This window comes from Meleagris gallopavo, chromosome 1 (assembly GCF_000146605.3).
Source record: "Meleagris gallopavo isolate NT-WF06-2002-E0010 breed Aviagen turkey brand Nicholas breeding stock chromosome 1, Turkey_5.1, whole genome shotgun sequence".
Lineage (NCBI taxonomy): Eukaryota > Metazoa > Chordata > Aves > Galliformes > Phasianidae > Meleagris > Meleagris gallopavo.
The window spans coordinates 77,217,941-77,230,449 of NC_015011.2; the positions used below are offsets into that span (position 1 = coordinate 77,217,941).

General features: G+C 41.1%; 1 protein-coding gene across 1 annotated transcript in view; it reads right to left on the reverse strand.

The window, feature by feature from the left end:
• Nucleotides 1-4,140: 4,140 nt before the first annotated feature.
• Nucleotides 4,141-12,509, reverse strand: part of TENT5C (terminal nucleotidyltransferase 5C) — an 11,755-nt gene continuing 3,386 nt past the window's right edge. The window contains exons 3-4 of the mRNA XM_010718752.3: nucleotides 12,491-12,509; nucleotides 4,141-9,943 (exon numbers count right to left, since the gene is read on the reverse strand). Of these exons, the coding sequence (XP_010717054.1) occupies nucleotides 8,745-9,917 (1,173 nt within the window). The 5' untranslated portion in view covers nucleotides 9,918-9,943; nucleotides 12,491-12,509 and the 3' untranslated portion in view covers nucleotides 4,141-8,744. The remainder of the gene's footprint in view (nucleotides 9,944-12,490) is intronic.

Below are 12,509 nucleotides of genomic sequence, written 5' to 3' on the forward strand. Positions count from 1 at the left end.
TCTTCTATTCGTGTACATACTGATACAAGGAATGACAGCAGTACTACTACTTTTCAATGAAGTCTCTGATCTGCAGGCTTTGTCAGCAATGGATATACGCTCTTTGATAAAAGACAGGTTATATAATACGGCAAGAAAAATGAAATTATTTCTGAAATCAATTGTAGATTCTTTTACTACTCCTTTGTTTTCCATAAGTAAAATCACTAATCAAGTAGTATGGGACTACACTTTTACTAGAGTAAAAGGAGTAGCTCTGGAACTATAAATCATAACTTTGCAAGCAGTTTTGCAGTTAAAGGCAAGATTTCTGTCAAATACCATTTTGCCCATATTATTTATGAAATATATATATATGTATTTTTTAAACTAAAAGTATATTTTCAACTGATATTTCAGTGAAGCTTGATTTTCAACGAAAAGCTCAGGGATGGTCAGCTGGGACTCTTGGTCATACAAGCAATTATATTCAGAGGGCTATCTCTTACTCCTAACCAGACACCAAAGAGCTGAGAGTACCAAAACTCAGAGTTGGCGCCTTAAATGCTGAGGACAGGCAGGTTTGTAACATGTGATATAGTCATAGTGATTAACATACCACTGTTATACTATGACGGAGTATCCTATTTCTGAAGTGAAACAGATGCCCCAGTACCCCCACTCTTCTCTCCCCATCCAGTCAATATGTAGGGTTTCTGAAATATTCATTCCCAGCTCTGTCAGCATGTCACTGAGTTACCTAACAGTGCTGCTTTTCCTCAGGGCTTGCTTTTTTGATCCATGGAATGGTAGCAAACAGAAATCCTCCTGCCATAGAAGTGCTGAGGTGGAGGAGGCTAACAATCCATGCAAAGTGCCTATACACTCAGCTAGGACACTGCTCTCTGTTTAGTTTCCTTCCATCCAAACATAGTACATATGCATATATACAGTACACACACACACACACATAAACTTTTATTTATTTTTAAACACAGACAGATGACTGTTTGCCTGGATCAACTCCATGAATTTAAGCCCAAAGACTTCAACCTCTTTGGACAGCAATGCATCCCAGCACAGCCTGTTGGCAAGTCAAGAGCCCTGAACACACTGATCTATGAGCAGATCCAGCCTCCTTTTTTGGTGACTCAAACCTTCTGGTGTCACAGAGAACTAGGACATGGGGTTGGCAGCAGTCTCTCTCCCCAAAAATAGCCTTGCTTCCCTCTGGTCTTGGGAAAAGCTGCCCAGGAGGAGTGAGCAGAAGGCAGCTCATGAGGTCTATAAACCTCCATCAGCCCTGGCAATTATTCAGCAGTATACAACATTAGGGGAGCCCCACATGAACAGTAAAAAAGACAGGCAGATGTTGTGATGACTTACAGATGTAAAAGTATTTTAAGAGCTTTCAGAGGAAAGGACTGAAGAGCTGCTGTAAAGTACAGTGAGAGAACACAGGTTTTCTCTGCTGTCTGTACCTTGAATCCACAAAGAAAGACTAAAATAACTTGCACCCTGCACCTCTGTGCTGACATTGAAACCTGCAGGTGGGTTGAAAACAAAGTACTCACAACTACCTACATATGCAAGAACAATGCAAAATTGTGAGCGTTTACCATTTCCAGCCATCACACAACATTCTGTCCATTTGTTTTGTGTGCATTCAACTGTGGGATTCAGACAAAATGTTTTTCCAATACTGCCAGATGCAAAACACTACATCTGGAAGCCAGGAACACAGATGTTGTCAATACCAGATTGAAGAGGCAGCTTTGAAAAGCAGATGGACTCTGAACTCACTGCAAATAACTAAGCGAGCAGAAGCACCCAACGTGCCACAGAATGACAGGAAAAAAAATGATGGGGATGCAATGCAGGTGGGAGAGGGAGGTTGTCTGTGGTTACATAGAACACTTAGCGCATGAACCAAGTTGGTTGGTTCAACAAATACACAAGAACAAGTTTCAAGGGAAAAGGCTTATAGTTTCCAAACCAAGACATGGAATACAGGGCGTCAGGAGTTCATTTGCCTCTATTCATCCAAGAATAGAAGGGATTGATAGATAGTACAGGGCAGTCTGAGACTTCTCATCCCTGTTGAGAAGAATGAGGCAATCTCCAACTCAAAGGCTCTCGTGAATCCTTGGCTAAATAACAAGATAAGACAATAAGGTTCTTGATGTACACAATAAGACATGAGGCCACCAGCACTAAAACCACCTCTATAGCACCAAGTCACCAGCGACACCCTGCAACAGATCATTTCTCCAAAGCAGTTCAGGCCTTGGGCACGAAGTCTCCTGAAGTAGACAAGCTAGCCAGAGGGAATTAGAATTATTTCAAAGAGAGCATGCTTCTCTGTTCTCCAAGCAGCACAGTGTCCCAGACACCAGTTAACAGCAGTGGGAACTCCATACAGGATTTTGCTGGATAAGCCAGCCTAGGCAACTGGTTCTTATTGGTTTACTAAAGCCCCTAGTTAATTAATGTGGTAACATCTACAGCAGATAGTGCAACTTTCCTTAATCTTCAGAACGGAAGCTGATAGTTCACATCTAGCAGCTGCTTTGCATATGGGTCTTGGCAAGACTATTTTTCCAGCACGATGACTCAACTCCTTCCTACTAGGAAAATTACTAAAGTTTGGCAGGTTGACTACTACTTCCACTGGGCAGCCTCGCCTACAGGATACAGGGCATTTTTTTTTTATTTTTATTTTTTTTAAATCATTGAGCCAAAGCAGAAGATTACAGTAGTGGCACTACAGCAGAACATAACTGGTGCTTCTAATACCCACATTCCAGTGGTGTTTTGCATCCTTCAATGTACCTCACTTCCTAGTGATTTGATAAATGCAAAGTATTTTACTGAGGAAGGTAATGCTACATATATACTTTGTGTATTAGTACACTAAATATGCTAAAAGCATAGTGGGCAATGTTCAAAATAAGCAAGCACACAGCCTTTTACACAAGCAACTGACCTGTTTGAAGCTAGTGTTCATTATGCCCTTTCAGACAGGAACCACTACCACAAAAGGGAGGCAAGCAATAATTGCACCTGCCAGAACTGTGGAACAGTTTAGAATACTAGTCCTCTAATGCCTCACCAACACAAAACTAAGATCATTTGCACAGCATTGATAACACTAGGTTCTGGCAGAGCAAAAAAACAGGACACTTGGAAATATAAGTTTACTAGCCATGCAATAGCAAGATATAAGAACCATTTACACATCTACTCTCATAATTCTCACTTTACAGAGATGAGAGCATCCATACAGCCACTTGCTTATGTATGGCTATTTTGCTGTTTCAGTATCTGACTGCAAATTTAAGTCTGGTATTCTAGAAACATAAGGACGGTATTCTCCCACCAAAAAGAAAAAAAGCCTCTGAAACTTTTATCACAAGATAAACTGAGGAGCTGAGATAAGAGAGTTTTAAATGACAAACTAGTGGTCTGTGCCATCCAGCTTCTGTGCAGTTGGATTATCAGCTCTCCATTTAAGCGTAGGGAAGAATTTGCAACTACACAGGCTTCATAACTGTCTTCATAGTACTACAGCACTCCCTGCTAGTCTCTGGAGAAGCTTCCACTAATGCAATTACAAGCTCCTGAAGGCTGGAATTTCTCTACAGTTACTTAACTAATAGGGTAGAGGTTGCCTGAGCAAAGGCATCATGTCAAGCATGCTTTTTATAGAACATTTATTTTTGAATCTAGAGCAACAAATAGACTGCCACATGCCCCTAACTTTTATTTAGCACTGACCTGTTCAACCCACACTGACCGAGTGCTTCTCTACAAACCATCACTATAAACTAAGTAAAAGATTAATCGTATTCCACTTAACTGACTAATCTTCAGTCAGTCAAGAGGCAAATGAATACGCTCCTGATAAGAAGTCTTCCCTCCTTGACGAAGGCCTAGAAGGAAAACATTACTGTATAAATTCATCACTATTTCTTCCCTTCTCAGTGTATTTACATGCATCTATTCTAAGGAATCTGCTTTAGCAGATTCTGCTTTAGCTAGATCTCTAGCAGAGAGCTAGGTCTCCAGAGGGCCCTTCCGACCCCTATGGTACTATGAACAGACAATACACACATTTCCAGTCAACACTACTTAAATGCAAAAACAACTTGAGGCAAAGAGTGTTTCGCATAAGTTTATTTGTACAAGTATTTCAGAATCATTAAGCTCCAAAACCCAATTTCCAACGGTGACAAGTGAACACCACAGTGCAGGACAGTAGGTAGTTACTGTAACTAATCTCACATTTGGGCTCATCACAAATTAAAATCTTTCTAGTATCTTGTTCTGCCAGCTTAAAAAAAAAAAAGTCACTTTTCCAAAACAAGTACAAGATAGATTTTCCAAGAGCTGACTTCTAATAGTAAAATTTAAAAAAAATAAACAGAAAAAAAGCCTTTACATTTCAACAAAAAGTGCAGTTTTAACCAGAAAGAGAGACAAGCCCAATGCAAACACTTCAGTGAGTGGCCTTCTCCAGTGAAGAAGAAAAGCTGGAGCATTCCAACCACTCCCAAAGCTTCTATAACTATAGCCCAGCAATCCACCTCAGAACAAGCTTCACTGAAATTAAATAGCCCATATGAAATACAGTCCACCATATTTAACATTTGACAGTAATGGTTTGAGCAAGACTTAGATGCAAAGGCTAGAAGTATGCATTTGGCTCCCAATGACCAAATCACACATTTGCTACTAACAATGACTGGCTTATTGCTTATTCCTGTGTCTAACAATTATGGCACCCAATTCAATCAGTTTTCTATACCTCTCATTAAACAAACACTATAAGCGCACCAGCAGTTTAAAAGTGAAGTAACTTGTTTGGAGAAAGCCTCTTAAAAATGACTTGGACTTCTCATATACTGATAAGTACTGATCAAAATTAGCAGTTATTCTGTCAGAATCTCATGACATCCATATGCTTAACCCCATAACTCAGTCCAAAAATATGGATATCTATAGTCCAAATATTTAAAGTTCTAATTGAGACCTGGTTTAAATCTTCTGCTCTGTAGACAGACTACTCATGTTAAAACAAAAGATGTAAAAAAATGGTTGCTCAGAAGCAATGTCCAGCTTAGTGGCACAGCAAACAAACTGAAAACAAACACAGTCAGTTACATCTTGGGCTGAGGAACATAAGGTATGCTTTATCTTATCACTTTTCAGAATTATGGTGGTTAGTACAGGGATTTCATGAAAGTGACTAAAATGCTCTTTACTAGTAGGTTTCTTTAGAAGCATCTTTATCAGATAAAAAGATTTAATCTCTTAGGATGAGGAAGTAATATCAATAAACTGTAAGCTAAAGGGAACTTGGTGAGAAATATTCACAAACAGATGCTTAGCTTCAGATTGGCTTAGCCCTGCAGAGATTAAGCAACAGGAAGAAAAGTGCTGTTTTAAACTAGTCTAGTTTTCTAGAAGCCTTGTCCTCAGGCATGATGTGCTGACACAAGTCTTGCAGTCCAGTATTTCTGCAGTTCTGCTATGATGCCACTGCCTAGAAAGAATGCATTACGGTAATAGCCTGAAGTTCAGCAGCCTTTCTCAAACTTCTGCTTGATACAGAAGCAAGCAGAGAAGTTTGCACCATTCAGCACTACAGGGAGACTGAATCAAGCAGGCAGCCTGAACTTGGCCATGGGTCATTACCTTAGCACTCATTCTCATATTACTCCCAGCTGCAGGGTCTTTGTAAACCTGATCACAAACCAACTAGCACACACCAGACTGAGCTTCTGCCACCTGGGACATCAGGCTGCCAAAACAATTTGAAACCAGAAAGGAGTAGACTGCAGGTAGCATCCTGACAAATCTATTCAGTATTTCTGCTCTATCTCAACTGCCAAACTAGGATTATTTGAAGGCAAAGAAATAGAACACTGTCCCAGTAACGTTGTTTTCTTCTATTTAGTGCCAATGCAGCAGGTAATAAGCAACTTCAGGCTACAGTTTAACTACTCAAGAACTTAACATCCAAGCTGAAAAGCATTAGTAATTTAATATGCCAAAACAATTTAAGACCCAGTAGTCCTGCAAAGCTTAAACCAAGGGAGTCAGCTGTTCAGAGAGCAGACATTCAACATAAAGCTTCCTTAGCAGCCTCAGCAATAAGTTACATCAACAAGAGCACAAATATTTATTGCAGGACATTAGGTGTCCATAGCTCTGCCTCAGTAGGACCACAGCAGAGCTTTATTCTAGCACTTCATTTCCCAGTAGATACATGTGGCCTGACACTCAGCAGCCAAGGCATTCAAAGGCTAGTAAGGAAAAAAAGAGAATTTGCTTCAAACTTAAGAACTCCTCTTGAGTATTAACTACTTCTTCTGCATGAGCTGATACGCACAGTTTCTAAAGTCCAGCTATGCAATCCCACAAGACTTGGGTCTAAGCTGATATGCAAATCAAACTTGTCCCTCTAAGCAATGGTTTTGGTTTACTTCTGGAACAGGCATAGCTTTTTTTTTTTTCCTAAAGTCAGCTGAAGCTATTTAAGGGATGAACACAATTACAAATTCTTAAACAAAAAGGACTTCCTTCTAGTGATACTCTTTAATAGGCCAATTATCGCTCTGCATAAGTTACTCATTCCATCAGTAAGCTTGCATTACATTTGACACAGATGACAACACCAACATCACATCAGTTTTAAGAAAAGCCTTCCAAATAGTCAGTATTCCAGATGAGAAGTGCTTTGTCTGTAAATTGCATCAAGTCCAAGTTTCAGTTCCTAGAAAAATTTGAAAGTAAACTCATCCTTAAGTACTTTGACTATTCAAGAGTCTTTTATAAAAAAAAAAATGTTTGCTACTGAAGATGCTTATAAGACTGTACAAGATATTAACATCAAGCATGCCTGGCTACAGCTTGCTTTCACAATCCTATCCCTCCCTGCTTTCCTAAGCTAAGTGAAGTCTGAACAAAAAAAAAAGCAAAGTAGCCTTGCTGCTATAATAAGGTGGTCTTTGTGCATTAGTTACAAAAAAGTGGGAGAGCTTGTAACATAACAAGAAGCCTTTGGTCCTACCAAGAACAGGCAGTTTTTCCACTGTCAAGTAAATGCTGCTCTGCTATTGTTCTTCACATCTAACAGCAACCATACAGTTTTATTTCATCTGCTTTTCTTCCTACACTTAAATCATTTGTAGGATCCAGCACTTTGGTCTCATACACTCAGGGAGACAGCAAGATGACATACGAGTTAGCAATTAAGTATCCTTAACCATTGCACCAGTACATTAAATAGCTCTAACTTTTGCCTTTCTAGTCTACTTCTGATTAAGCAAAGAAAACAAAATCATTTATAGTATGAATTTTACTATTGCAATTGAATGAAAGTTGCCAGTCAAGGTATTACCTTGTTTCTAGTATTGCTATATACAGAACCATCCTTATAAAGCACAGAAGCATCAAAGCAGGAAGTTCAGCACATTCCCTTCAAGAAGTTCAGCCCCCTACACCTCCAAGCAAGTAGATATTCTTCCAGGGGTAGCTAGACGCAGACTTTCACCATATACAGCCTCTGTGTAGAGCTCTGCTTAGGGTTTATACACCTCATCAAGTGAAGTTTAAGACCACAACAGACCAAGAATTTAACCTCCCAAAAGACCATACTACACAGTGACCAAGGGATGATGATAAACCAATAAGCTTGACCCTTAAGTGGAGGCAAAGGCAAGCCTGTAGGACCTGCCTGAATTTATACAAGAAAAAACAAGGATGCACTTTAGAAATTCATACTGACAGGAGTGCACATCAACATACAAGTTGGTGGATTTTTTGCTTGCTGTGGACCCACAACGAAGAAACTTAAAACTTCAGTGTAAGAGCTGCACTATTTCCCAGCTGTGCCGATAACTGTTTAGGAAGATGTAGTCAAAAAGGCTTTATCTTGAGCCTCTTCTCAATAGTATTCTTCCCATCCTATTCAAGCAGTGATTTCAATTCTATTTAAGGCTTTATTTCCTCATTTTAAGGACTTCACATTAGTAATTGTTTAGATCATGTTCTGCTGCATGCTTAGAGAAGTCAACTTCAAAATTTTCATACTCCAGAAAAATCTAGCCAACTCATGCTTTTAAAGACAGGCTCATTAATCCATCTCCAACTTCCAAGAAACCTTGAACTTGAAGCAGGACCACATATGCTCATGCATTACAGGAAACAGCCAGTAGGGCCTCTACAAGAGGGGCATTATCCACACAGTTACCAGTTCCACACAGCCAAAAAGTAGAAGCAGCCCAAGCATGACAAGACTACTCTTACACAATTCAGTAGAAAGCTGGCTAGAATCTGAATTGAAGATGTATGAAGTAATGAGGTTTGTCAATAGAAAGTTTCGGTTTTAAATCAGCTTCTGCTCTGCATAATATATTTCCCAGTCTTAGCTCTATTAACTAACACAGTTTACTGAATACTCCACTTAGATGACAAGTTTAATAGCCACTTCCAAGACAAGTACCTAGTTCTGTAACTATTCCTCTAATATTTGGTTGCTGGTTCTCTTCTCCCAGTGAAGAGGTAATAAGGCTTCTCGGCATTTGTAGAGATAAACTGAAAAGGTTCTTCACAGGTTGCCTGGTTGCATATTCCTACTGCATGCCAGGAAGTAATTCATCCAACAATCTTACTTATTAGAAAACCTACAAGTGTCCATTACTTGTCTATGTACACTCAGCTTTTAGAAGCCTCCACTGAAGAACGCTCAAGTGAAGCAATCAATTGCAAGGCAACCAAGTGGGGTAGGACTGGCTATATGGCACCGGAGGATTTGCAAGATAGTAATTGCTGAAGTTTACATCACTAACATAAGGTGCTGGCTGGTAGTAACAGGTAACAGTAGTGGTGTTAGGGATGATGTTCTGTTCTGCCAGCACTTTGAGTGCCAGCAGAGAAATCAAGTTGAGAGTCTGTCTTCGCTCGTGTCCCATGAGACACACAGTGCTCTCATTCACCACCCTGCGCAGAATCATGAGGTAGTCATATTTGCTCCTCTCTTCTTTGGAGAAGTGGTTCTGGAGGTAGGTCTCTAGTTTGCGCTGCTGATCCAGGATGTCTGGGAAGTCTATGAAGAATCGGGAGCACATGTAGCGCTCTAATGTTTTGATTTCATCTTTATCCATGGGCCGGAAGTCTCGCACTAAGAGGTTACTGTATTTCAGAAGCCCACCACCTCGGATCTCTTCAGGATTTTTGGTAGCTATCAGCTTGTTCTGGAGGTGATCAAAAGCTGCTTCAAAATCTCCATACATACTCTCCCCAATCACAGTTGGATGGAAGTGCTCCGACATGGGGTTTTCTGAGTAGTCATAGTAAAAGAGCAGGGAATCCAGTATGATTTGGAAAGAGTCTACACTGAACTCAAACTGGCGTCTTATGCAGTCTACAAACTTCAGCTCCACATTCCTGCCATGTTTATTGGAAAGTGATATCAAACTCCAACGATCAGACTCCGTGGACACTTTAACTAGCTTCTGGATGTAGGCTTCCTTCAGTGTTACTGGACTGATTTTCAGTTTGCTTACTCCTTCCGGTAAGAAATTCAAGAGAGAACGCAACACCACATCTCGAACCAACTGAAACTCTGCCTCACTCGGAAGAGTAACTTGAAAAATGAGATCCAAGTCCTTGCAGCCCAGACCATTATCTTTGACCAGGACATGGCCAGCTGCAGAGCCGTTCAGACGGACATCATGTACTGCAATGCCTGCTTCATTCAGCCTACTACGAACGGTCTGAACTATGTCCTTCAGAGTTATCTTCAGTGTTGGGAAGTTACCCCGTCCATGGATTGGAACCACCTCTGTAAGAACTTCATGCAGGCGACTGACCTGCTCCCAGTTCAGCACACTGCATGACATGCAGTCTGTATTACTTCCTTTGCTTGCCATGTTAAGGTTTTTCTTCTCCAAAGAAACTGTAAGGAAGTGGGGGGGGAAAAAAAAAAAAAAAAACAAGTCAGACTTTCAGTTTGCACTGCCTCGCTCTGCTTTTTGTCTACATACACAAACTAGAGAGAAATAACTTTACATACTAAGAATTATCAGCAAGCCTTCCACCTGAAGTGGTTCTCAACTGCCCCATGAGTATAAGCTTAAAATTTAGTGGTCAGTTTCCTTTTTAATGAGATAGCATTAAGAATTGGATAGAAGTAGCTTATTTCAAAGGGAAAGCCTCAATGAATAATGCATAAATTTCATCCAAGTTTCCAAGATCATCTGCAGTACCAGCTGAAGCAAGTGACAATCATAATATGTTAAGTGTTTTGTGCTTAATGCTGAACTTGCTTCATTATAGTTAAAGTTCAAACACTTCTCTCCAAATAACATGACAGTAAAAGATATTCAGGTGCTAGTTTCAGAGCTTAGAGATCCAGTTAGTGCCTTCAGTGGATTATGTGAGAGACAAGACTTTCTTCTCATATTATTTTTCTTCTTTCTTAATCACCCAGCATATAGCTCTGACAGCATAAGAGCCAAGTCTCCACCTTGCTTCTGAAAAACTGATAGAACTTCAGCATCAGGACAGAATTTCAGCCATAAAAAAAAAAATTAAAAAAATCAGATAACATAGTTTTTCAATGTGCACTTCAGCCTGTAAGCAACCCTTTTCTTTTTCAGATACATTACACAATTAAGCTACCTTTTTGGAAATACTCACACTTTCCCTGTACTTTTGTTCATTTATGAAGGGAAAACAAGTTCATAAGAGCTGGCATGTATTCAGATGGGATTAAGGCACACTTGTTAACATTACAGTAAGGACTTGAGAACCTCAACTAGTTTGAGCACTCGAAGGAGTCTTGTCACAGTTGACCTCTTCATTCCCTTGTGCTTCAATGACTTGTTTTGAAGTATGAATATACGTAAGTATCCACTACAGTCGTGCAACTCCAAATTATATTAATACACTCTTCCCTTTTCAAGTGTTCCAGGTTTCTATAACAGCCAAGTGCTCCCTAACAGCTGGGGACTGAGACTTCACATTCATCCACCTCAAACACTTGTGAAAGCTGTATTTACAGCTGCCAAGGTCAGGTTATTCAGATTTAGTTTACTTAACTCTTGCCTACCAAGAACTGTTTAAAACTCAATAATGTATTTTCCTAGCATGCATCAGGATAGTGTATGGAGCACGTTTTAAGCAAGATACAAACAGTAGCTGTTGTTACTCCTTGTTTGTTGCCTACCAGCTTCAACTTCTGAACAGATCATTTGACCTGTCACCTCCTCTAGGAGAAGAACACCAGCTCAGACACACAGCAAGGTGAAGCAAACAAAACTCCCAGGGATGCAATTTCTGTCCCTGAGCACAAGCTGCAGCATTACAAGCTCTGCTGCTGTGTGTACCACATCGGCTTCAGTAGGCATCAAAAAAACCCATGATTCTTAAAATAACCAGTTCAGGATAAAACAGACATTTCTTTAAACTCAACCCTTGGGGCTCCAATAGAGCATAATCCCAGAGGTATCACAGCTGACAGGAGTTGCCCTCAGAGACATTAAATACACTTTCACCCCCAAATACTACTTCCATTAAATCCTTCAGATCACTAGAGAACACAAGATTCCCCTGACTTCAAGCTACAAGTGTCTAAGCTCCTCCTTTCCATTTGTGGGCTCCTTAGCAGCCAAGACAACACACGTAGAACACCAGGCTACCAGAGAGGACTTGAGCAGAGCTTTTCACCTCATCATGTGTACTTGGTTCTGCTTGAGGATCTTTGGGCTGAAGTATAGCGCACACGCTCTCTCTGCCAGCACCTGCTGGAAAAGACGATCAACTATTTCTCCTCCACCATTCAGGAGAGAGTTTAATTCCTGGGCTGCCAGCTGATGAAGCATCTCACCCTTAAATCACTCGTGTCGCCTGCTCTGGAAGATTTAAGTTCATGACAGCAGGACCTTAGTGACTAACGCATGTGGAACACTAGCGGCTCGCATGCTTGCGTTTCATTACCACTGTCTGCCAGCGCAAGGTCAGACACCTGGAGGTGCTCGTCCACTGGAAAGACAGCGATCCAACAGCCGGGATAAGCCCTACCTACTTTTGCTATCCAGCTTCAAGTGTACCATAGTTTCAGTTGGATGCAATGTCCAAGTCACAGGCGGGAGAAGTGAAAGTGAGACTCGTTTCTGTCGCGATGAGGGATCACAGCACCCTGCAACGGCATATGACAGGACCCTGCAACACCTAGAGAACAGCTCAGAGCTGTGGCAGACACCTCCCTGACACCACAGCGTCAACTTTAACAGGAACCGAAATGCTGAGGGACGTAGCTTCCTTCAGAAAGCGCCCGGAGACCGCAGCCAGACAATTAGATAACCACGAGCAGCGAGCCATACACGGCTCCGAGCGGCTGTTTCCCAAAAAGATCGTTAACCATCCCGTTTCCGACGCTCTCCCTCAGGAGACCTCAAACCCGCCCAGCCCGCCTCGCCTCGCCTCGCCGCGCCCCGCTCACCGGTCAGCTCAGCCCCAGC